General features: G+C 38.9%; 2 protein-coding genes and 1 long non-coding RNA gene across 7 annotated transcripts in view; 2 read left to right on the top strand and 1 right to left on the bottom strand.

The window, feature by feature from the left end:
* Positions 1–1,318: 1,318 nt before the first annotated feature.
* The window catches only part of rgs7a (regulator of G protein signaling 7a), a 77,683-nt gene continuing 53,066 nt past the window's right edge, over positions 1,319–25,935 (bottom strand). For all 5 annotated transcript variants that reach the window (XM_034682036.1, XM_034682039.1, XM_034682038.1 and 2 more), the window contains exons 5-18: positions 16,685–16,791; positions 14,843–14,894; positions 11,583–11,647; positions 11,075–11,151; positions 9,294–9,375; positions 8,235–8,309; positions 7,979–8,077; positions 6,043–6,104; positions 5,518–5,628; positions 5,291–5,416; positions 3,849–4,035; positions 3,575–3,664; positions 2,483–2,519; positions 1,319–2,199 (exon numbers count right to left, since the gene is read on the bottom strand). In XM_034682036.1, the coding sequence (XP_034537927.1) occupies positions 2,499–2,519; positions 3,575–3,664; positions 3,849–4,035; positions 5,291–5,416; positions 5,518–5,628; positions 6,043–6,104; positions 7,979–8,077; positions 8,235–8,309; positions 9,294–9,375; positions 11,075–11,151; positions 11,583–11,647; positions 14,843–14,894; positions 16,685–16,791 (1,154 nt within the window). In that variant the 3' untranslated portion in view covers positions 1,319–2,199; positions 2,483–2,498. The remainder of the gene's footprint in view (positions 2,200–2,482; positions 2,520–3,574; positions 3,665–3,848; positions 4,036–5,290; positions 5,417–5,517; positions 5,629–6,042; positions 6,105–7,978; positions 8,078–8,234; positions 8,310–9,293; positions 9,376–11,074; positions 11,152–11,582; positions 11,648–14,842; positions 14,895–16,684; positions 16,792–25,935) is intronic.
* On the top strand, positions 7,426–15,011 carry LOC117811638. Its single transcript, XR_004631036.1, has 3 exons — positions 7,426–7,464; positions 12,805–12,906; positions 14,869–15,011. It is a non-coding gene; the product is annotated as an uncharacterized LOC117811638 (long non-coding RNA).
* Positions 23,534–25,935, top strand: part of LOC117811636 (ubiquitin-conjugating enzyme E2 D4-like) — a 57,560-nt gene continuing 55,158 nt past the window's right edge. Inside the window, exon 1 of the mRNA XM_034682041.1 lies at positions 23,534–23,700. Coding sequence (XP_034537932.1) covers positions 23,644–23,700 — 57 coding nt within the window. The 5' untranslated portion in view covers positions 23,534–23,643. The remainder of the gene's footprint in view (positions 23,701–25,935) is intronic.

Here is a 25,935-nt window from a genome sequence, read left to right as displayed (position 1 = left end):
TTGGTTCATGTACCTGTCACCACAGCACCAAGCAGAACAGTAACACGTTGAGGATGCAGTCAAGGGAGGTCGTCCACCTTCAGTGGTCCTTGCGTCCGCTTCCAGGTCTCGGTTTCCATGGCAACATAATCTCTAGTATCCTCAGGCTCCTTGTCCTTGCTCTTTTTTTTTTTTTCTTCCCCCCGACCACTGAAGATTCAAAGTCTCAGATACACTCAGTTTTCCATCTTCCCATAGCAGCTGTATCTATTTCTGACTTCTCTCCACTCTCAGTCTAACTTTCTCTTTCAGGTCTTTTACCTTTTAAGTGTAAGAAAGAAGCGTCTCCAGGTTTCAGTCACACTAAACACATATCTCAGAGCTGAGGAGACTGTCTGTAGTCTGTCTTTGAGAGTGTTTGAGTCACAGTACAGCCTGCCTTAGTTTGAATCCCCACCACCCCCTTCCCTCCTCAAGACTGGGAGGGTTTATCCTATTGGTCCTGGTCATTGTGTGAATCAAACCAAGCTCCACTTCTTTCATTTAAAGCTCCCTCTCCCTGAGTCTGTCCCTATGACTATTGAAAATTTTCCTTTGACATCTTTGTAATGCCCACTCATCCATAACAAGCCTATCACGGTGACAGCTTCTCTTCAGACCTCTTTTTAAGTTTTCTCTCCCCCCCCCCCCCCCTCATGCTTCAACACTTGGATTTACATTTCCAGGCAGTGGATGGCATTTTGCCTCCATGGACAATAAAGGACCAATTTTTGAAGCAACAATGATGTCCTTCAAAAACCCTTCATCATTCTTCCTCATTGGCACTGTGACCACATCATATCACAACCCATAATCCCAAATCCATAAATCACTCTATGTGTCTACGCAGACAAACTTAAAGGGAGCTTTGAAAAATCCCACAATTCACATTCCTTGATGCAGCAGAGACAATACTGCTTGTCTGCTCTGTGGCTCTTGTTCAGCTGACCACTGGGCACAGTGACTGAAAACTCTGAACGCCACTACTGGCATCAAAGAGATGTAACATCAACAGAAATGGCGAAACCTCAGACATGAACAGTTTGAACAATAACCCCTTCAGCAGACCAGGGGGTGATGACACTTTAGCATGACAAGACTTCATTTGTCTGCAGAGAACCTCGCTGCAATTTGCTGCTCTGCAAAGGCTTGTATAGAGAATCAGATTCCCGCTAGGAGATAGTTTACCACCATCTAGTGGCAGAAAGGAGAACTACAACGCCCATGCAAAGCTACTTCACTATATCCCGCATGCTAAATTGGATTCTTGTGCTCAAAATAATCCAAGCTCAGGCCACAGTAACAGATAGAGGGCCAACTTTAATAATACAAGTAAGTAAAAGTGTCTTTAAATATGGTATAAAAATAAATGCAGGAGAGAATAACAAAGAATTATGTTCTACATCAGACAGGAGACAGCATTTTTGTCATTCTGAACCGTGACTTTACAAGTGCAATGAAAACCATATGTGCTAATTATTGTAGTGTAATAAAATAATGCAAAGCAAAATAAGTGCACAATAAATAATCATAATAATAATCATATAATATATATGTATATATATTGTATATTCATTCTGCACAACACTTCCCATAGCGTGACAAAGTATCTGTGACCTCTGACCTCAGTAAAGCGATGACACTGGTTAGATTTATCAGTTTAAGTTGTTGTTTTATGTTTTTCTCTGTTTTTTTTCTCTTTTTTTTCTCTCTCTGACATCATTTGTTTCAGCTGGAAGTGAGAGATTTGGGCTCCGATCCAGCAGTTTGACGATGGAAAGAAGGTATTTTGACATTTTTCATCTCGTCAGTCTGTTTTCTGTGTCCTCACAAGTCCAGCAGCAGCAGCAGCAGCAGCAGCAGCAGCAGCAGCAGCAGCAGCAGCAGCGGCAGCAGCAGCAGCGCCATTCGTTCTGGGAGAATACTGGAAATATATCAGGTACTGTAAGAGGAGAGGAGAAAGAGGAGCATCCTCTCCATGGACATGCAACATCCTGTGGACAACAGATGAACAGACGGCCCGGCTCATTGCCCGGCTGAGCCAAGAGTGCATGGACAGACAATGATGACGAAGAGATGAGATGGTCTCCCTCTCCATGTCCCAGAGAGAGAGATGGCATTGATTTTAGCATGATGGCACACGACTGGTCAGCCTCTTGGATGCTAGTGGTTTCCCCTGTGCTGGAAAAAGAGACAAGTAGAACAGAGAGTGAGGGACAGAGATAATTACTATGTGTATTTCCTGGTTATATTACAAAACAAAAGCTGCAGGAGTTACACATTTTGAAATTCATGCAAAAATGTTATGTTGAGCTAAATCTTAAGATTGCTTGCACTGCTTATTTTCTAGAACCTGCAAGGATGCTAACTAGTAGTCTAAGTAAGATATCTATAACAACAAAATGATGTAAATTGCACTGTAACATGATACATATAACAACACAGATACAATTATGGACTTTACCTGGAAAGAAGAGCCTTCAGAACAAGTTCTTACTTTTCTGTGGAGACAAAAAGGCACATTTTATGAATTCTTTTTATGATGCAGAGGATAGAAGTCACGATGAATACATACATTGAAGTTTTCCAGTGTGACAGACTTCTCTGCTGTCATTTTAAAGACATCAAAAAGGCAAAATAGATATATCAAAACAATGAACTGCATGCAAATGAAACTTTATCCTAAAAAGTCGGCTATAACCATTAAATCTTTGCTGGCAATATGACAGGTAGACAAAGTGTAGGAGGTGTAAGACAGCAGGTTTTAAGCACATAAATACACCTGTACGAATCTGAGTTATTCATCATGTTGTGACAGTTTCAGTGTCTCTGCTTGTCACAATGGTTCCTACAAGCTTGACAGGAGCCCTGTATCAGCAGCTCCATCATCCACAGCTGAAGCAAACCGTTATAATGTTGTTTCTCCCTCTGCCTCTCATTGGTATTGCAGGCTGCAGGTGCCATTTTGTTTGACGTGTCCTTTAGTTTGACCTGGGCTGCACCTTGAGGCAACTCTACCACACACAGTACTCTATTCAGGTATTGTACACCTATTTAAAACACATTATGCTTTATTGGGCAATTTGTAACCTGTGTTATGTGACACATTTCATAATGCACTATATTTCAAGGACTACATTAGAATAAAAAAACGTACTGGATAAAAACATGAACTCTGCAGCTTAAATCAGTCCAGCCTGTTTTAGTGGCCTTTTTTTCTTAAATCTACCATAATTTTCTGTCTTTAGTGTTAAAAAATAACTCCATTGATTTAGTAAGCTGAAAAACAGCAACTCTGACCCTGTAGCAGAAAACATGTCACCACAGGACAGCGCAACGTTAACTGAATTCTAAACTTGCTTTGTATGCGCAGAGATTAAAGGGCCTAAGGTGTCTAACATCAGATTTTGAAGACAAAAGTGTAGGTTACAGTGGGGGCAGGTTTCAGCATCACTAGGATGAAAGTGTAAGCTTGGGTTGAAAATGTGAGCTGTTATCTAAATAAATTTCTCCTAACTGAGACATTTATCCAATGTTTTGAAGTAGTGTTTTTTACCTTCTTCTTGGCCTGTAATAACTCCTGGTAGGCACTGGAGCGGATGAAACGGCTGTAAGAATCACTCTTCATCAACTTGTAGATGTGTTCCTGTTGTGGAGGCACATAATGTGAAAATAATGTACAAAAAGCATCAGACAGAGAAAACCCAGAACAGATCTGTAACAGAGCTGTGATTCAAAGATGTGTAGGAGTTAGAATGCCGCTTTATGTTTTTTAATTGTACAACATCACAGCAGTGATAAACCATGGATGTGGTATCAAGTATTTGAACCTGTGCATCCTCAAAGGCGTAGCGTCCAGGATCTTTGACATTCTGGGTGGTTTTGTCGTAGCTCTTGGAGTCCACGTTGATGGCACTGGGTGCTCCGGGGGCCAAAAACTCCTGCCAGATCTCCTGAACCCGGGTTGGAACTTCTCTGATGGGGCGCTTCTTTAGCTCTTGGACTGCTAGCCAGAACCTACAGAACACAGGTAATGGTAAGATCATAGCCTGTTGATACAGTAGCGTGCACACATGTTAAAAATGATAGTAATAACACTCTTTGTGAAACAGAACACTGCATTATACCTCTGTTCAATTGCCAGAGAGTTAAACAAGACTGTCATCTGGCTGATATTAACATCTAATCAAACTAAAGTGACCACAGTATCAGTTTTTGGCAGCAACAGCGTTTGCCTGTACCATCAGAGGGAGTAGAGGATCTCTCCTGCACTGCGCTTACTCTTTTCATATTCATCTATTAGCATGCAGTTCTGATACTCTGCAGTATTCCTGTTTCCATGACTAAACGGATTACCATAATATTCCTGCCCACCTGAGTTATTCCAGCCACATATACAGCCGTGCATATTTAAAAAAAAGCTGCACCCTCCAGCTCAGCCACAACATTACTGTAGGTTACTCCTTATACATAGGAAGCTTCCATGTCGCTGCTGATATAACCTGCCTGTAAATAGTTTTGCATTTTACGGTTGAACTCAGCTACAAAATCTGAGTTAAATACTCTGCAGTCCCTCACATGGGTACTTATGCATATACCAGTCTGTCTGTGTGTGCATGTGCTTTTTCAAATTGTTGCAACTAAACAGAAACACAGTCTCATTGTGTTGACTCATGATGGAAGTAAATAAAGAGGTCCCATAAAGGTTAACCATTCAGTTGAGGCTTATTTCTTGGTTTGTAGCTGACTTCACTATTTGCAACTGTGAGGGTTTGGATATGGCTTGTAGCAGACACTGTTCAAAGCACAGTCTATACTCTCTGTTCAAAGACATGACTGGATCATACTAGCCCACCTGCTGTTCTGATTGACATGTTGACAAACGTTACATTCAAAAAACCTTTTCTTGTCCCTGGCTTTAGACATGTTTATCACTCGGCTTTTGGAGCCAGCCTCATGTGGATGCAGTTATAATCAGGGAAGAAACATCATGTTACTTAAAGTACTGAGTTGAGCATGTGCATATACTTCCATTTATATTTTCAAATTAAAGAATGTGGCTTAAAGGTTAGGTCAAGCCTCAAGGGAATGAATATCAGGTAATGCAATGTTTCAAAAAGTAACAGCAATATATATATATATATATATATATATATATATATATATATATATATATATATATATATATATATATATATATATAAATATATATATATATATATATATATATATAATATAGGAAACCCTATAGGAAGAGTATTCTATCATATACCTGAGATTCTCTGAGCTGAACTCAGACTCAAGGAACTTGAGGAACTGCTCTCTCCCCACGGGATCTTTGAGAACCTCATCGATGCCAAAAGCCCACCTCTTTACCCTCTGCTGACCCGGCTCCTTGCTGCAAGAGGACAAAAAAAAAACAAAAAAAACGTTATATATCACTGGATATTTTCACACAAACTGTTTTTTTATGCTCTAAAAATCTGTTCATGTACCCACCTGGCTTCCAGCTCCCACAGCGTGGTGTCATCTGAGATCCAGGGGTTGGACGGGTCTGGAGGCGTGAGGAAGGGGTCGTATTCAACGTACTGCTCTGTGTAGCCCAGCAAACTGTTTATTTTTTAGCAGAAACAACAGAGAGGGTATGAATTTATAATCTTATTTTATCACATCTTGTGCTGTATGCCTGTCTGAGTGTGGTTATGAATGAGATGTTTGTTTCTTTAAGCTTAATTTAAGTGGAATCCCCTTCACAGCAAATACTTCAAATGTGTTTAGACACAAGGATAGAGAACTCAATGCTGAATGCTTGTGTCTGTTCAGTCATGGAAATGACAAATGGACACTTAGTGTGCCACCCTGTATCTGGCATCATCAGTGCTGACGCTCACTGAAGGCATTGTGTGGGACAAATCACTCCTCAAGGTCAGCAGAGCTCTTAATTCCACACCATGTTTGGCTGTTTAGAGGCTCAATAGCAGATCGATGGCTAAACTGAATAAAGACACAAAGAACATCACTCACCTCTCCGCCACTTTGGACATTTTCAGTCGATGTCGGTCTAATTGCAATTGCCAAAAGGTGATCTGAAACCAGAGCAGGAACCAATCAGCATCAGCCTTCTCAAATTCACAAGATACTGTTGGATGCATGTTTTGCTGCGGTATATTTCTTAAATTAAACTTATCTGTACTGTTACGAGGATCTTTGATGCTATTTATAGGCACTAGTGTTGTACCAGTCTGGAACCAACTGACCAAGTCCCAACCAGAACCAGACCGCTGAAAATCTCACACAGCTTCACAAACTAACAATACATTGTGGAATAGGCAAGTCATTAGCACTCTTAAATTGACTTCCCATAATCACACGTATAGTAAAAAATTGTATTCCTTTACAATCACTTCTTTGAATGTCATACAGGAATTAATTACCTATGCTGTCAATTTTTTCAAATGTATAATTAATTAAATTAAAATTTATTTTGGTTGCATTTGAATTTCCTATCCAATCAAAGTAATTATGTAATAAGTCACCAAAATACATCAGCAAGTTTAGTGCTATCCCTGAAGTAGTGGTCTTCACAAGCAGTTGATTCACACAGATGCTGTTTTCTTCTGATGCCATGGTTAGGGTGGGAAGCTCAAATGCTGATTTAAGTCATATAAATGTATGCTATTTTACAAATAATTCATACTTCATTGCTTCTCGGTTCATCAGAAACTTAAAATACAAGGAAAAGTTCAAACTATTGCTGTGTTTCAAACTAAAACAACATACTTAACTATGGTCAGACAACAGCTAATGTCAACCACTTACTAGTTTTAGTACCATAAGCTAGAAAGTGGCTGGTGTAACTTTTGGTAGTGTTACATGATGAAATAGTAGAGGCATACATTTGTAGCTAACAAAATGTAAGCTTCCTAGCTAGATGTATTAGCGAGGAAGTGGTTAAAGGCTTTCTTGTTGTCCTAAGAAAGCTAATAGGCTATCTGAGTATGTTTTTGTTTTAATTTGATATTTGGCCAAATAGCTCTCAACATTTTCACTTTTCAATAGGTAAGTGATTAAATGACAACAAAACTGTAAGACACTCCACTTTTAATGAATTACAATGTTGAATTCAGATTTAACACTGTATCATTATTTGAGCTTTCTACCCTGAGCCTGATGTGAGAGAAAATTGACTGCCCTGTTAGTACAAATAAGCTTTACCAAGAACTTAGCACTGACATCAGATAGTTTTAGATCTTATCGTTTAAAACTGCTAATACATGAATGTGTTTACATCTAAAATTAAGTTCATATATATACTGTATATATATATATATATATATATATATATATATATATATATGAACTTAATTTTAGATGTAAACACATTCCATGCAATGTCGACTCCCTTCTTTTTTCATATTTAAAGCTTCTGTGAGGAACTTTCTGTTTGTAAGTGATCTTGCTTATTTTGTCTTGTCCTGTTCATGTGTAAATTATGTTATCTCCTCCCGCTTTCAACTAACAGTCAACTGTTTCACTCATTAAGAACATTAACTGCAGAAAAATGGTTTTCCTTTGATGCACTGTCAATCACCTCATCAGACACCTACCCCCTCACAGTGATTTCAGGCTTTAAAATAACAAAACAGAAATGATCAATTCCTTTTCTAACAATCTTGTTTGCTTTTCTAGGTCATAAAAAGGCATCACTGTTAATTTCAGTCCATTTCATGAGCACTTAAAAACTCCTCACAGGAGCTATAAGGAATATTCTTCCAAGCACTACAATATATCTTTTACATTTGCCTTCACCTTGTTGTATTGAGTTGAACTAAGTATGCAATTCTCTATAACTACTTTTCGACTTACAATTTCAACTGTTATGGTGTTTTTAAGTTAAATGTTGGTCATATTAAAAACCCAATCTCATCTGAAATTGTAGAGCACCATCTTGGGGTCTAACCTGTTCCTGCAGTTCTTCTTCTGTGGGTTGCTTGGCCTCTGGGGCTGGGGTGTGGGTTGGGCTGTGGGTGCGGATATCATTCTGCAGCCCGTAAACAGACTGAGACAGCAAATACAAATAGAGTCAACAGGCATAGTACTGGAGCTTCTGACAAGCACAATGAAATCTATTACTGTCTGGGTTATAGTGTCTGTGTTACAGAGTCAAAGAAAGGTTGAAGTGTTACAGAAAGTTGTTATGGCTAGAAGTTTGTTACCTTTCTGGTTTTGTGGGGATTTTTCATTCTGGAGGACTTCTTTATGTCTACTTCTGTTGTGTTCACGCATCCCGGCTGTGAGAAGAAAGAGGTGAAAAATTGGAAAACCAGGAGTTAATTCAGCTTAAATTAAATTTCCACAACTTAAACCTGTTTATGTTTTACCCTCCAGGATGACTCCAGAATCAATGCAGGTGCAATTTCCCCACCGTTATATGAGTCTCAGTTAATCAAATCCAATATGCTTTGAAGGAGTGTGGAGTGATTTGGAGAAGTCTCTAGGACAATGTGTCACAAGCTGCTTAATTAAACATGGAATGTGCCAATTTTAGCAAAACAAGCAAACTGGTGGGAAATCAGAGTCTTAGTGTGCAAATTCTGTCTGATTGGACAAGTGGTCTAATCTGGGTCTCTTCCAGGAGAACAAAGCTAAGTAGCTTGACGGCGTCACTGTGAAATTTGAATTAATATTGATTATGTTGCTCCAAGGACGCATAAATTGAACTTATTTTCCAATTAAGCATGGAGCATGGGCTTTCAGAGAACTGCGGCAGAGGAGACCCTTTAACCTCAGGGGGAAACTAAATGCTAATGCTAAGCAAGTGTGTATGAACAAGGTAAAGAGCAACAGTGAAGCTGATGTGTTGTGACAGTTATTGATGTGGCATTTCATGTGTGTGGCAGAGGAATACAACGGGGGATTATCAGGGTGTTTTCTTCTTAACATCATAAAAACATCACAGGATTCAGGAAGCTTGTTTTATGTCTAACCTATAAAGTGTTTGCATGTGCAACATTTTGAAAAAAATTTGAGTCACATGACTTAACGTATTCCTTCTTCATATGAATGTGAGAACTAGACTGACCTAAATTACTTACCATATTTACAGCATGTTAGACTGTCTTTTCAGTGTGTGTGTGTGGTTTGTGTATTCTTGTTTTTTTTTTTTTGCTCTTAGTCACTTTTGTAAGGACAATTAAGATGTTGTTGATAATGTCAGCAATGATATCGGGAAGCGCAAAAATGAAGAGAAAGACAACATCAGTAATTTCACTCACCACTGGTCTGTGCACGTCCCAGAATGCTCTTTCCTGACTGTCGAGAATTTTCCTCTCAATTTTGTCTCTTTTCTTGTCAACTCTGAAAGAGAAAAACACAAGTTTAGAGCTGTTTTTGCAGAAGGATTCTCTCATTCCATCCTTATTCCCTCATGTTTGTGCTCATGTGTGGAGTCTCGTACTTTTAAAGCTATAGTAAGCAACATTATACAGTCAGAATTATGGTTAAAATGAAAAAAACAATTGTTGCATGTCACTAAGAATATTAGGTTGAAATGTTCCTTTAAATAAATGCGTGTCTGTCCTGTGCCTGTGAGTGCTCATCCCTTTATTCTGACTGTATTGGCCATGAATATAAGTTTTATAAAATTACCTTTAAAGCTGGGGTTAGTAGTCAGATTTAGATACACTTTTTGTTATCCTGGTTAAAATGATCTTTATGTCCCGATGACAATCAATACATAACATGTTCTTAAAAAGGAGCGACAAAAAGCCGCTACAGCCGGAGTAAACCTGGGAAAACACCAACCAATCCCTGCCTTTAGGGTCCAATATATGAAACCAATCAAGTCCCATCCTGCCTTTCTACCTGCCTCCTGCACGTACATTTCACATTTGTTTGTGTTTTTAACTTTCACTATGATAATGTTTTGGTGTTTTCTTACCGCTGAGTGAGACAGTTCAAAACACAAATGATATGCTGGGGACCGGTTTTGAATCAGTCACGATCTTATGGTTGTGAATCAGCAGCGCTTGTGCATGTGAGCGGGGGAGTCGTTTTGGAGGAGTCCTGAGGAAATGCTACATTCAAATTCATGCTAGTTTTCCGTGACTACCAACCCTAGCTTTACAGGGTGAATCTTATCTTTAAAGCAAAAATAATTGTATTTGAAAATAAATATAACAAACATATTGTATAAAACAAGATAGGTTGATATTTTAAACAAAATCATGTTTTAGTGTCTTTTAACACTAAATTGTCACATTGAAATGACACAAAACGTTATCAGGTGTGTAAATTAACCTTTGATGGTTTCAGTATTTTAATAACATAAAAGCTTAAGTAACCTACAGTCTACTGGATGAGATGTCGGATCCGGTTATGGGCATACCTTCAATCAGTTTTTAAGTAACATACTCAAATGCATGTTAGGACAGTCTTTATGAGCTCATATCGTCAAACATTACACTTTGTGATACCATAGTTGTTTAATGTCTCAGCTGCATTGACAAAAATAACTTAGCCTACTTCTTAGCCACTTTGATCTGGACAATCACTGTGTCTCTCCATCTCTCATCCCCCTGGAACAGCAGCTGTGAGTGACCGGTGGTCAAAGGCATTAGGGGTATGCTTACTTTACAGACAAGTGGTGCCATCCACTGTTGTGAATGAATATTGGCATTTAATGACTAAGCCCTAAGACCGCATGTTTTTTTCAGATGGATTTCTGGCCTCTGTGGTGCTGAGAGCACAGCGGCTGTGCCGCATACACTAGTTGCTTCTTCTTAACTTATTTGAGGTGTGTATTGATCAGCCATCAGTGTTTCTGCCCTCTCAGTCTGACATAACTAGCTGAACAGGTGGTTTGCATGACAACAATTAGCATGCATGTTTGGTGCATCATTTAGTGGTAGCAGAGTGATACAAGGAGAGGTAGAAGGGTTTTTTTCTCTCTCAATTATCAACTTCATGTTGCTTACTTCTACTTCAAATTACTTCTTTTAATCATCCCCAAAACACCCAGTTGCTCAAGTTATTTGAATTTGTGACAGAAACTTACTTTGCTTGTGCTTCTGCTTGCATAAAAATGAACTCCCACTTCCTGGCAAAAGCTCTCTGTAGCCTCGCTAAGCTCTCCTGCAAATGAAGCAAACACACACACACACACACGCACGCACGCACACACACACACACACACACACACACACACACACACACACACACACACACACACACACACACACACACACACACACACACACACACACAGAGAGATTAAAAAAGGGTTTTACGGATTAGGCTTCATGATTTAAACTTTACAAAATGGATACCATCTTTTATGATCTCTGTTTAAATAGAGATGAAAAAAGAAGTTTCACTGAGACTGAGATTCAGTCAATAGTGTCCGTGACAGGAAAGTTACAAATGCTGCAGTGACACACAGAAAAACAAATGTTCTCTGTTTCAGTTTGTACAAAAAGGCAGGAGATGAAGCCTGCGAGTGGTGCAGGAACAGAACAGATCTGTGACAAGAGCAGAGCTGACACTAAAATACCTCTTCCACTTACCGCTTCATAGTCTGCCAGCTCCAGACGTGCTTTATTTTGCATTGTTCTTTTGCAGAGGTAAACAGCTGAAAAAAGAGAGAGAGAGAGCGAAAGAGAGAGAGTGGTTCGTTATAGAGGGAGGACTGGATCTCAGCTTAGTTTTAGCAGCCTTAAGTGGCCCTGTGTTCACTCATTTAATCCTCTCAACTGCACATTTAAACTGGCCTGCGAATCACAAAGGTCATTGACTGTGTACGGTGTCTGAGTGCCTGTTACAGTGTGTGTTTGTGTTTGTGACTGTTTGTGTGTGTGAGGCCTGACTTCTGATGTCTTCCTCTGGTATCATCATCCCTTCATCCCTTTCTAAACCGACCATTATGTGGAAGCTTCATTATGCCATTAGCCTGTTTTCATTACGAGGCATCATTCACGTGAATCAGTTGCTACATCTGAGATACTTTAACTCCCTCTAACGCTCGCAAGATTATTCCCACAGGGAGCATTATTCGGTTTCCTCTCCCACAACTCAAACAACAAATGAAAGACCTGCAAGGCTGCGTCTATTCAACCAGACCATTTTTAGCATTATGAAATGTTTATCTCTTCTCCATTGCTTTCTACAACAATCACAATACCATCCTGGCATTGCTTCCAAATATAGCAAGAAATATGTGTACGCATACAAACACATCCCGGTTCTCTTTCACTGTCAGTCTGCATCAGTCAGTTGAGAAGGTAAAGTTTACTTTTTTGTTTAACTTCAGGAGAAAAACAGAAACCTGTGTGAAGACAGATTCTGGAAAAAGTGGAGTGCTTATTAAACTTCCTTACTGAAGATCGAAGTAAAGATCTGAGACACCGTGAGATGTTCTGACAGTAAACAAAAAGCCCCCTGCAGGATATCTCCACAGGCTGTTTCTGTGCAAAACTAACCCAAGCTAACATCATTTTTGAAACATATTAAAGTTTAAAACAACATTCTTTAAGCATTAAACATAAACTTGTCTTCATTGTCCAAATAAGTTAGATAGGGATGCCTTTTTGTCTGAAATGCTGGCTTGCCTAAGTCACTACAACCCATACCTGTCAGTAAAAGGCATGACATTCACTACATCTTCTCCTGTGTTGCCATCCTTTTGTCTGTTTTGTTTTGCTTTGTTGTTATTTTTTCATGTTAAGTCTGTCATGATTGAAATTCACTCGTGATTATGCCACAGATGTCTTTCCTATCTCATTCACTTAGGAGCAAATCGATCGTAATATAAGGAAGATGGCAGCAGCATGTCCAGACTTTTTGAACGGTGTGGCGCTACGGAAGTGCTGAGTTATTAAAGAGTGGCATGAGGTATGTGCGCACACACAACAATGAACACCATTTATCTACCCTTTCTTTATCTGCTTATCAACCCTCCTGTTATGTTGTGGGTCGAATTGACCCTTTTTAAAGTCTATTTTAGGCAATATATGCCTTCCAAACCAGCTAACTGCAGCATAAAAATCTGGACAGCATGTGACAGAAGAGGAGTCATGTTAATTTATTAACATCACTTCATAAAAAAATAAAAAATAAAAAAATAAATAAATGTGAAACTATTGTATTTATATTTAGGGCTTTCCAATTTACATTAAAAAAAAGTTTTAACATGAATTTTCATGAAAAACGAGTGAGTTATCCTAATTGAACCATGATCTTTGAGAATTAAAGAACACCAATGGGCCAAATCTTGATTTAAATGGTTAGTAATGGAGTTAAACATTAGATTTAAAAAATGTGTATTGGGATTTTTTGGGGTTCTGACACATTTGGATAATTGAATATATGCCCCGGATCAAATTGACCCAGGAACATTATTGCTGTTCCAGAGAACATAACAGGAGGGTTTAGTCCAATTTGACTACAACATTCAGGTATTATTGTACAGTTTGTATAATGTTTTAACTTGTAAAGGTCACACAGCAGAGTACGGACATCAAAATCTTCTAACCCTAATTTTTAAAGGACTCACTTAAACTTACATTTATGTTCAAACATTAAAATAAGCTACTGCCAGCCTATTGCAACACAACTCAAATAGTTGATATCAACATAAGTATCTCCTCTGACAAGGCAAACAGCCAATCACAGTTTAGGATTTTGGGGTGGCCTATCAGTTTTCAAGGGGGCTCCATGGACACACCCCTGACAGGAGGCACTTAATTTTCCAAAATGAAGGTTAATTGTTTCCCCTTGAATGCATTTGACCAAGGGTCATGAGCCTCGCCACGTCCCCCCACCCCCCATGAACAGATTCATACCATCCCTGCATTGTCTGTCACTCTCCCTCATCTCGCACTGACTCTCTGACTGCTGATGACATTATAATGCATATTACATTGTATTATATAATTATCTTGCCATGTTATATTATGTTATATTACATTATTATTGTTTACTACAACTTGCGGTAATATTAAATACCCATATTTATTTATTTATTGCTTAATCTGTCATTACCAACCATAATCACACCCTTTCAACCTGTCAGTACTGAAATATTTTTAATACTGCCTGTAACTTCTTCTATTTAATCTAAATTCCATTGTAACATTGTATATATCTAAATTGTATTCTATCTTTATTTATCTATTTTTATTTTTACTTATTTTATTTTACTTATTGAAACTTCTTCTGATTGTACTTACGTCTGGGTTGCTGTAAAAACTGAATTTCCCCACCGGGGATCAATAAAGTAATATCTTATCTTATCTTATCTTATCTTTGAAAAGGTATTTTTGTTAAATTATGGAGGTGTTAAAAGTGACTGATAAATAAATACTCCTGTGAAGTATAGATAACTGAAAACTCCACTTGGAGGAACAGTTTAGTGTTATAGTAAGTGGGTTATATGAGGTACTGAGGTATCCACAGGAGATGCTGGTTAACTAGGACCGTGTACTGAGAAACTTGGCTTGGCTTCACATCGTTGAAGACAGGGCATTAAAACTATGTAATTTAATTTATTTTAAGTTCCAAACCCCAATGTCCGTGTTTATTAAGATACAAATTCATGAGGTAGAAGTTTGGAAACAAATAGTATTTCACCCACACAGAAAGAAAAAAAAGTAATTTAACATTTAAATGAACCATCCTGACACTGCTGTGAAATTATTTCTGTTTTATCTTTTCAACATTTAGTGAAATGAGCAGCAGTAATGTATCTGCTCCACTTAGCTTCTTCGGCAAATAACACATTAAATATACAAAACAGGACTTATACTATATAACAGAATAGCTTTCTCACCATAGTCTGTGTTTTCTGGTTCCCAGCAGTTTGATGGCCAAAAGTATGGAGTCTGGAGAGGAAAGAACACTTCATTAAGAAACAAAACCAAAAGAAAAGCATCACAATGTTGACTGAGTACATCTGACCACATAGTTGGAGTGTGTACTGTCATGCAAGGTGGGCACGCAGTCCCAGCGCTGCATCTGTCACAATAAAACATTGTGTTGTGTAATGGGCTCGGCATGAAGTCTAAAGTACATAAGCTCCTTTCAGTGAGCGTGAGAGCAGACATCAGCGTGAATCTTGACCCTCCTCAGGCACCATTGTGTGGACCGGCTCCAAATGAAAAGTGATTACAGGTCAGGAGCAAAGTGAAGACTGCTACTAACACACACACACACAGCCTCAGGCATTGATTGACTTGGGTTAGTTGTGTGCAGCACACTTGGGGGAGAACACTGACAAATCACTTCACCTGTCAATCCAAGTATTGGCATTCAGAGCAACTCGCTATTTTTCTCTTTTCATGAACCTGTAAAGCTAATTTTGGACAACAATGCCCTATCACTAGGGATGTGCTGGTATCATATTACCAGCTCAGTGCCAAGTGTCTCCATACCACAATGGACCTGTGACTGTATGAAACGTTAGGGCTTCCAGGCAAAAAGTGTAGTTTTGTTTTAGCCACAGTGGAGCAGAGTGGAGGGAACTACATTGAACATGATTGCCCATTATCCTTTGCACGCTGCTTGCTGCCTCAGGTGTGGTACAGCAAAAATGGCAGACAATGGCGTTAGTGGTGAGGCAGAGTGGCAGAGGAATGATTTTGAAAATGTGGATGCTTCAGCAGCTTTTAAATTGCTTTCTTCAAGTCAAAAAATGATAAGAAGAAAGGGGGGTGGCCAAACAAAAACAGTATGAAGACACTGCCTTATTGCTGTTTCTTACACGTCAGGGAATACGAGTAGAGAAGCCACTTGGCAAATCATCCCCATGAAAAAGATCAATGAAGACAAGAGGAAAAATCCATCCAGGCCAAAAGACTTTAAGGATGCGTTTACAGCCTCACTTCCCATCAAAGCGCGAGAGCTCAAGGGATCACAAGATGTATCGCTGAATATATAAGCAAAGACCTGCAGACATGTTCTGTGGTCAACAACAAAGGATTAAGACGGTTAGTTAACACAGTGGAGACAAAGTATAAATTCCCGTCACAGCCATATTTAAGTGGAACACTATTACCATCTCTCTACAAAGAGACAAAGGCTGAAGTTACACAGAGCCTGAAGCAAGGAGAGTGCATCTCATTCACCTCAGATGGGTGGACTTCATGAACTACTCAGAGCTTTATAAAATTTAAAATTTATTTGTAATTTAAAAAAATAAATATGGTGATAAATATCGTATTATCTTGATATTATCGTATCATGAGATTTTTTTCATCCCTACCAGTTTTATGATAGATTTCTTAACCTTTTTTCTAAAATCACCTCAAAATAGATAAGAAAAATGTGTGTCTTCTACCATGTTAGTTTGAAATGTAAAAGTGATTTCTTAACTTGTTGCTTACGAATTTGAAGAAGCTCCAATGTTTTAAGCATAAATGACAATACCATACATGTAAAACTTAGCCTTTTTTCTCTAGATATCTAATAAAACACATAACAGTTTGCCAGGCTGTAAACTCAAACTGTCTTTTAATATAACATGGAGACAAAATGTTCCCAATTAAAATGACAATGAAAGAAATAGTCCGCAATAAACCTTTACAGTATAAAGTGATTTTAAAGCAGGAAGGGGTTGTTCAGGATGTTCCTTTATTGCTGTGCAGAATCATTGAGTGGCTATGATTATTCTTACCTGAAACCTATAGAAAGTGCCATCATCTTTGAGAGTGAGGACGTGGTCTGAGATGGGGAAGAAGTAACCGTGTGCAGCCATCAGAGTCCCTAGGTGAAGAGCCTCCACTAGAGAAAGACACAGACAAAATAACAACTCACAGCTTGGTGCAGACTGCTTTTTATCCCCTATTGGTATTTGCAGTTACATTGCAGACTAGAACATTCATTTTTACACCATGTACATGAAACATTCACACATAAATCAGCTCTGTGTTAAAGAGAGTGTTATATAAAATGTTGGTGGGTGGCAAGGTTTTAATCTTAAACAGAAAGCAGCTTAGATACTTTCACAAGTTAAAGGTAACAATGAAATGAAAAGAAAGTATATCACAAGCACTGCTCTACTTATAACTCAGCATTTTCAGTTTTAATGGTATAGTTAAACCAAGCGGCAACCTCCTGTCTCAAACTATGAAGCCCATGCAGAAGTGTTATAAACTGCAGTTCATCGAGGATCCGCTTGAAGCTGGTTGCAGAAACACCGGAAACCACATACACACCAATTCAAAAAAGATGATCTTTACAGCATTAATAAACATGTTTACAGCCTGGTCCAAAAAATGTCTTGGCTCTATGTAGCTTATCTCTCTATTAGCACACACTGTACGGGGTGATTTTTTTTCTAACGCGACAGTTCAGAAGATATTAAGATTACGAGTTTTTTTCCCAAATAAGGTCATGACTGACTTGACTCCCGGTCGGGAACACATAGCTGTTGGCTAGGAGGCTCAAACTCTGCCTCTTTACGTCACACTTTGCCTGGTTGAGTTCTGCATTTCCGATATGGCTGCCGCCGTCAATTGGCTTCAAAACAGTGCTCAGGAAAAGATGGGTGGCGTCACGGATACCATATTTTATACAGTCTGAGTTCAACCAAATCGTTTTTTTTTACTAGTTTTTGATGCAGATGCAGGTGATAAAGTTTGTACCTCTCAAAGACTTGTGTTAAACATAAGACTTGGATCATTTCAGCTCAGTTAAGCTGAAAGACGTTCAAACTGTGAAGAAATCCTCTTAGCATACCTTAAAATCACTGTTGATATCTTATTTCTTGTTATTCCTTAAAACAATTTGCACAATATCATCATATCTCAACTATAACAGAGTTTACGTGTCTGATTTTTTCTTCCTCATTCCTGAAGTTTCTGCTGGTTTCAGAACCCAGAAATAGCCAACACAAAACTTTTTGGTAAACGTTTTATTTTCTTCTCTTTTTATATACTTTGGTTTAATATGTATTAATGAAGATGATAAACAAGACACATTGCATCATTTGTGCAGATGGCTAGATTTAAGATAATTTGCAGCCCAAGGTTTCGCTGTTTTAAAGAGACAAGCTTATCACATGTTGCTGTCTATACAGATATGATAATGGTGACCAGAATTGAAATGAGCATATGTTCACAATGCCAAACCTTTGCTCTTTGGATCCCAATGATAAGCGCCTTCCTACATTAAAGTTTTAGTTTATCCTCCCTATAAACAGCCCTTACTCAGTTCACGAGGCATTAAAAGATAAATCTGTTTTTGGGTGTCACTTTTTCATTAAAGGAAGATTCTCTGATTATCCTGCAATCAATAGTTCCACATCACAGATCCTTAGCCAGCATGCTTTTTTTGCCCCTCCAGCTAATTAACTTTATTCACCTTTAATCCTGCAGCAGAAATTCATCCTTGACAGAGCGGCCAGAATTAAACACCGGGAGCCTAAATCAGAAGCTGCTGCTCTAATAGACTCTGACACTGCTAGACAGAAGGAAAGGCAGCTCTCTGTCCCAACCAAACAGCACAGCAGGGTGTCCTACTGATTAGCCCACCTTCATCCACAGAGGCAGAACTCATCAGCCAAATCACCTGGTGTTGTGCTTGGTTGGAGGGAAAGCCTGCTTCCCTCCAGCGCTCTGCGATACACGGTTGGCTGTGCTTGATTTAAAACCATCAGATAATGAAAACATGTAATCATCATTAACTGTGTCTCATCTGCCACCACCGACTCCCTGCTGCTCTCAGCCTGTAACCCTTTCATGGTGTCAACATCTATCACTCATGTTTAGATTCATATTTGACAGTTTAAGTATTTGTTTCCTTTGGTCTGCATGAGACTCTAAAGATGTACCAGTCCCCTAGTTTTCAAGCTTTTGTTATATGATTAAATTATCTAAGTACTTTTTAAATACTGTGCTAAATCACATTAATCTACCAAATACAAATTTGGAAAATGAATGAAGAAAGGAATAGAGCAGCCAAACTAGAATAACTAAAAGCGAAATGCTGTCATGACTCTTAATGTGACGTAAAAGAAGCAGACTGAACACTTATTTCTAATACATGAGTTTTGTTAGGTTTATACAGATATATCGTGACTCAAAGCTATTCAGCTCACCTATAGACCTGGTGTCTTCCAGCTGACTTCACCTATCAGATCTAGGTGTGCCATTTAAGTAGTAACTAGTGCTTAGTTGAAACTATCTCAGATAGTGAAACTCCTGAAGTTTAAATAGTACATAAACTCTGTCCTACACTAGAAATTATGTTTTAGCTTCAAGTCTACACTTGAACTTAGGTATAGCTGGTGCAACCTAGTGCTGCTTTTTTGCTCTTCAGTTAGCTCCAGCCTGGCATGCTGCTGCCTTCTAGCCAGGGCGTAAATGAACACCTGCCAAGCGCCAATGGCGGGTAAAAAATTTGTTTGGCGTGTAAAACAAAAACACACACCCGCCAGTGGCCGATGAAAAATTTTGTATTGCATGTGAGATTTTGTTTTCATACTTTCGCCCATTTCTGCCGACTGTCAGGCTATTTTGACCCTCGCGGCGCGCTGTACTTGGGTTGTAATATGGAACGTCGGGAGCGGCATGATGTCAGCTACTGGAATTCTAGAAGCAAGGCGGGAAGAGTGTTTCGAGGAAGATGTGGCGACACATTCCCGGCGTGAAGCCACCACAAACAAAAAGAATAAACAGAGAGGCAGGAGACGATCAAGAAGAGGAACAGACAACATTATTTTTTTATTTGACCGGTGAAAAATATTTTTGGCCGGTAAATTTTTGGAGGTCACTAGCCAATGGCAGATTAGGTAAAAAGTTAATTTTACGCCCTGCTTCTACTTTAGAGAACTATTTAAGCTGATCTTGTTAGTTTTGTCCTAGCATTTAGTGGCTAACTAGCGTCCCTAGTTAGAGACCTGGGCTGTTTCGAAACCGCCTACTGGTATGTACTGATTTTACCAAAATTCAGAATGTAGTATGCAGTATGTGAACAACAGCATAATGTGGAATGCCAAAACTACCTGGATGTCGTATTGATTCAGAAAATGTCTCAGTATGCAGCAGACTAGTCTCCCTGGCATACCGTTTCCTACAATATACAGCGCTAACGTTCTGCTTCTTCTTTTTTCTGTATATAACAGCGGGCACTCAGTTTTTAGGTGATGTGAAAATTATTAAATTCCATATAAACCACTTCCTAACTTTTTAAATCATAAGTGGACGCTAAAGAAGCAGTTCAGCTATCTGCTTGGCCGTTGTTTACTTCCGCTTTCCAAAACCGGAAATCCAGCCTTCAAACGCAGTATGCAGTATGCAGTATGCAGTATGCAGTATGTACTGTATACTACATTTGTAGTTAGCATGTAGTAGGCAGTTTTGAAAATGGCCCCGGTGCCTTCAAGCTTATTCAGCTAGCCTGGCATGTAGCTGCTTACAAGCCAACCTAGTTACAGATCTTGTTTCTGTAGACTGATTCAGTTAGCTTTAGCCTGGCATTTTAAACAGTATTGGAAACAATTTATTAACCATTTTTATACATTATTGCCCCTGCCAATTTCTGTCATGAAATCTAATTCTTATCAGTTGTTCAGTGTAATTCCCACAGGATGCTAGCACTGAGCTGTTATATTGACACACTAATAAGCTAACACATAAAGGTTAAGAATGCCTGACATGTTTTAAATAGGCAGAGCAATGCAACAAGAAGAGATTACTGTATGCATGCATAAAATATGCTCCCTGGTACGCGCACGCACGCACGCACACACACACACACACACACACACACACACACACACACCCACACACACCCACACACACACACACACGTACGTAAGGTAAATATAGAAATGCTCTCCCTCTACAACTGAGGTGACTGTCGCAGAGAAGTCAGGATGATCATGTGTGTTCTTGTGTATGTGTGTATGTGTCCTAGAGTGTGTGTCCTTGTGTGTGTGTGTCACTGAGCTTCATTAATAAATGATGGCTCATAAGTTATTTAGACCTGTTTACTTATAAACACCCCCCTTCCTCCTTTATGCCCTGTGTTATTTCTGACAGCAGTATTGCCCCACATGTAGATGTATAATTAACTGCCTCATACATTTTGAAAATAAAACCAAAAGAAGTCATTTCTTAGGCTTGTTTTTGTCATCTGACAACTAATCCACTCATCCGTACACCATTTTACTCATCATTTGTTTTAACTTTTCATATTCTGCATTGTTATCTCAGCAGGGATGGATGGGATAATAGTGAAGGCAGCAAAGGATGAGAAGTGACATCTAGGACAGTGCAGTCAGTTTTTCTGTCACCCATATTTCAAACTAGAGCTGAATGTCTGTTTATGTGATGCTTTTCTCAGCCTCTCATGCTGTTGCTGAAGCCGAGGGTGTTTTCAGATGCCATTTTAAGGACGGATGTTGAATGTCATCAGTGAACACAGCAACTGATTGAACAGTTTCTCTAAAGCCCCAGAATAATCCTTCTGTCACTGCTTTGGATGAATACTCAGTTATTTCAAATTTAGGAAATCATCCGGCTCAAGTTCAAAGTCAGAATTTCATAAAGCTTTAGCAAGTGGTGATTTAGTATTGAGAACTGTGGTTTAAATTTCACTAAGTGTATTGAAAGCATATAGTGGTGGATAAAACAAATACATTTTAAGAATGTGGGATGAATAGGTCGGATGAATAAAAGATAAACCAAGATTGTTTTGTTGTTTTTGGAGTCCATAAAAATCAATTCTGTTGTAACAAGGGAGCTTCTGGCTTCTCCTGATCATATCGAAGGCTTTTCTATAAGCTTTATAGCTGACTAGACCTTGGACTGGAATTAGTCAAGTTTTCAAAAAAGGCCAGCGTCAGAGTCTGGGGGGAGAACACCCTTTGATTTCATCATATTACCAGCTCAGTGCCAAAAACCCTGCAGATTGGAGCTCTGCCAATTGGAGTGTGAGAGTATTGCTCTAGCTGAGCTTCATCTGAAGACAGAAGGGAAGAGATTCTCTATTTGTAATTATTTTTTGATTATTATTTTGCTCTATACAGTGCTAATGAGAATAATCTGTTTTAATCAATGGTAGCAACTAACAAAATTACTTCATAAGTTTAAGTTTCAAGTTAATGTAATTTCCCTTAGCTTAAAAGTCACACACCTCTGCACCTGTATTGCTGCAAATTAATTATCATCCTTGCTTTTTTGTTCATGAAAATCTATTTGCTTAATCTATACGCTTGAAAATTGCATTAACTTATTTTGATATAGTACAAAGCATCACTTATATGTCTAGTTTGATTTCCTCTTCATTTTCAGAGCTTTCTGAGTTGAATTTACACCTCATTCCTCTCTCTAAGCTTCTCAGATTCATTTCTTTTAAGTCATTTTTAAAAGCCTACAAGATCAGATATGTTAAGCAGAAAAGCAAAGGTTTTAAGCTCCTGTGAGTAGTTTTTAGCTGGTTATGAAAAAGACTAAAATGAACCACGATGCCTTTTTATGATCCACAGAAGCAAACCAGACCATCAGCAACAAGGAAACAATTTATTGGTGTAAATTTCAAGGTCTGTGACTGAGCAAGGGGGTAAGTGTCAGATCAGAGGATTGACAGCATGCTAAAGAAACACACTTGTAAATTTTTTCACAGCAAACATTTACACTGAGTAATACATTTGACTGTTAAAAGAGAGCATCAGATGCACTTTGGTCACAAGGTGGCGCCAAAATTAACACAAACAGAAAGTTCTTCACTGGAGCTTCCTGTTTGTGTTTCTCTTTGTATCAATTAAAAGATCAACTAAAATTTACATTTTTAGTACTTTTACCTTCAATTAAAATTTTGTTTTCGTAAAACTAGTGCATGCTTGGATTCATACAAATACTGTGTAACTGCACTGTTAGAGAGACGAGCAAAAGTCCACTGACTACATAAAGAAAAAAAAAAACTTGCTTGTCTTTTTAGAAAGTTTCAAGCTTTTCAACATGCTGGGGTTGCACAGAGAGGTGATCTCAGGAGACTGAAGAAGATCATCTAAGTGCTTCACTCTCAGAGTGCCTCTTACGTCTGATGAGGAGGAGTTTTGAAGAAGGTTTGAGGAGAAGACCATCAGAAGGATTATACAGAGCATCATGCAACCTCTCCATGCGGTGCTGATGAGTCACATGACCTCCTTCAGTGATCACTTTACCATCCCCTAGTGTTCAGCTGATCAGATTAGGTGTTCTTTCATATGCAATTAATGCTCTTAATAACGCAAATGCATACAGACTCACAGCTGGGCTGAATGTCTTTAAACTGCTGTGCTGTCATGTTTCATCTTTTGATTGTTGCAGTATGACATCTTAATTCTGTTATGCTGAAACTGTGATGTGGTTTATAAAAAGAAAACACCATTAAACCCCCCCACCCCCTGGGTTCCCATCATGCTTTGGGTGATGTAAACAGGAAGTAAAAGCCTTGCAACTCAGTCAGTTAGCAGTGGGCTACAATTAGCTCTGCTTTTTAGCCATTGGTGAATCTGCACTATAAAAAGTAACACTGCATTGAGGCCTAGCTGTTCCAGTTGCAGTTCCTAAGGATGCAGTAGCAATCATATGGATTACTTTTGACACAACTGCAACTATTGGATCATTAAGCAACAAGATTTTTCAGATGATTTCTGAGTTGGATTTCCTGGATGTGGCTCAGAGATACCAGTATCAGGAAAGGGTAAGTCAAGCTTTTGCAACTCCAAGTGGTTCAAAATGTCCAAAAAGTATACCTTGCTCAGAGAAGCAGCTCTTTTTTACACTTTTGATATGGAACTGAAATGTTTACAATATTACACCAAAGGAATTGTTGTGTGTTACGTTGTAAATCTTGCCAACCTGTTGATCCCTCACATGTATCTTCAAAACTGTCTGCCAGAGCCACTTGAATGAGGAAAGCAGCTTATTCCTCCAGTGCCCATGCGTTAGACACTAACTTCCCTGATAATGTTCAGGAATGGACAGAATTGTTATGAGGGTCTGATTTCAAAGAGCTAAAATGCAAAACTTCTGCTAAAGTGTCCAAAAACCATCTCAAACTTTTGAAGGCAGGATTTTGCGTTGGCTAATCGAATGCCATATCGACTGAAAGGAGGATTGGGGAATTTAGGAAAATAATGAGTTCTTCTGGAGTGCGTCAGAAAATTATCAGTGGCCTTCATTTAGAAAAAAATACTCATTATCCCAAGCAACTTTGATATAAGCTCATCTGCCTTAACATAATAAACACGCTGCCGTCGCGCTGTGAGACAAATTAATTGCATTTCACTATGCTGTGTTTGTCAGACCCGCCTGGAGTTGGTCTGTGCTGGAGTCACAGTCTTTCCTCATAACACTCTTCACCACTGTGGGGTGATTGTGCATGGGTTGTGGCTGTTATAAAAATAAGAACAACCTAAAAAAATTACAACCCTGAAGGACAAAGAACATCTGCCTGTTTACACATATTTGGGGACTTCTCACTGATAGGAAAACGCAGTTTTGACAGTTTTCACGGAGAGTGCTGTTATGGAAGATCATCTGAGCAATTGCAGGTGACACAAAATGTAACACTTAAAGTGTTTTTGTGCTTTAGGGCATGATACATGTGTTATTTCCCTCCTTGGTACAGAGCAACAAAAATAAACATTTAGGGCAAGTTGAGCACATGGATCTGAAGTTATTGGAAGCCAAAGTTTTTTGCAGTCAATTGTTTACCCTTTTTTTATTGCATACAGGAGGCATCAGGATACTGATGCATTATTTATCATAGTACAGTCTGGGGCTGGAGAAAGCATAATCCCTTGGGCAAATTTAAATGTCTAAAGCACAAACACTTGAGCACTGTCTGACCCAGAAAAAGTTGAACTGGTTTCTAACACTGCAGAGGAGTTTTGCTAGGATTTAACTGCTTTATAAAGTGAGAAAAATCACACAAATACCCATAAATACCATACAAAGTCAGCACCACAACCCTGCACACTCCTGTGGGTGCAGAACATGATGTTAACATGTACAACTGACAATCACAGAGAAGGCAGGCACAGCCTTGCATAGAAATGAAATGACAAACAAAGGAATTGTGAGCTGATGAGTCAGCTTAGTATCACAACAATGAACATGCTGTACAATCCTGAGGCACACATTAGAGTAGACAAACACTGGAATGCACACCCACACACATAAACAATCCAAAATTCAGGTAAACACACCTACTGTATACACAAATCCCTGAAAAGATTCACTTTGTTGGCTACATTCCTGTAAAAACCATCTTTGACACAAGCTTACGACTGATTTCTTTTCATATTTATGACAGTTCACCAGTCACTTTTCAATCATTTTTGTTCATCGAGGGGCTTAGCAAATGATCTGGCTTCTCCTTCAAGATATCACAGTTCTACTTTAGTCAAACTGGCATAAAACAAGAAAAATGGCCAAGGAAAGAAAGGAAGAATAGGACGAGAGTTGTAGTGTCTGCTGAAGCTCAAAGACATACAAAAGGCAGCTTAAAGAAATAACTAGAGCTGTGGACTTTTTATTTAGCAAGCTAATAGTACATACAAGATCCTCAAAGGCTCAGGTGATCTCTAAGAGCAGACTAATGAAGACACTTCAAAAACTGTAAAATATCATCACATCTCCTCTCATGGGAAAACTTAAAAGTAAACAGTATCACTGCAACAATGAAATCCTACAGAGCAGACACTTTGGTTAGGGACTCTGATCCATTCAGCTGCATCAGAGCACTATAGTCTCCCTCTGCAAGGATGCAAACAGAGGCTCTATACTACGATACAAGTTCAACATACCCCAGGTGATTTTTTGTTATCTGGCTTCACTAACCCTTACACAGAAGATCCTGAGGAGTGGTCTCACAAAGCTGGTTATCCACCTGTTGAATCAACCCCGAGTTACTGAGAGAGCGTTCACATGA

Source organism: Notolabrus celidotus, chromosome 4 (genome assembly GCF_009762535.1).
Source record: "Notolabrus celidotus isolate fNotCel1 chromosome 4, fNotCel1.pri, whole genome shotgun sequence".
NCBI lineage: Eukaryota > Metazoa > Chordata > Actinopteri > Labriformes > Labridae > Notolabrus > Notolabrus celidotus.
Note: the sequence above shows the minus strand (reverse complement) of the source record. Positions and strands in the feature narration are given on the sequence as shown.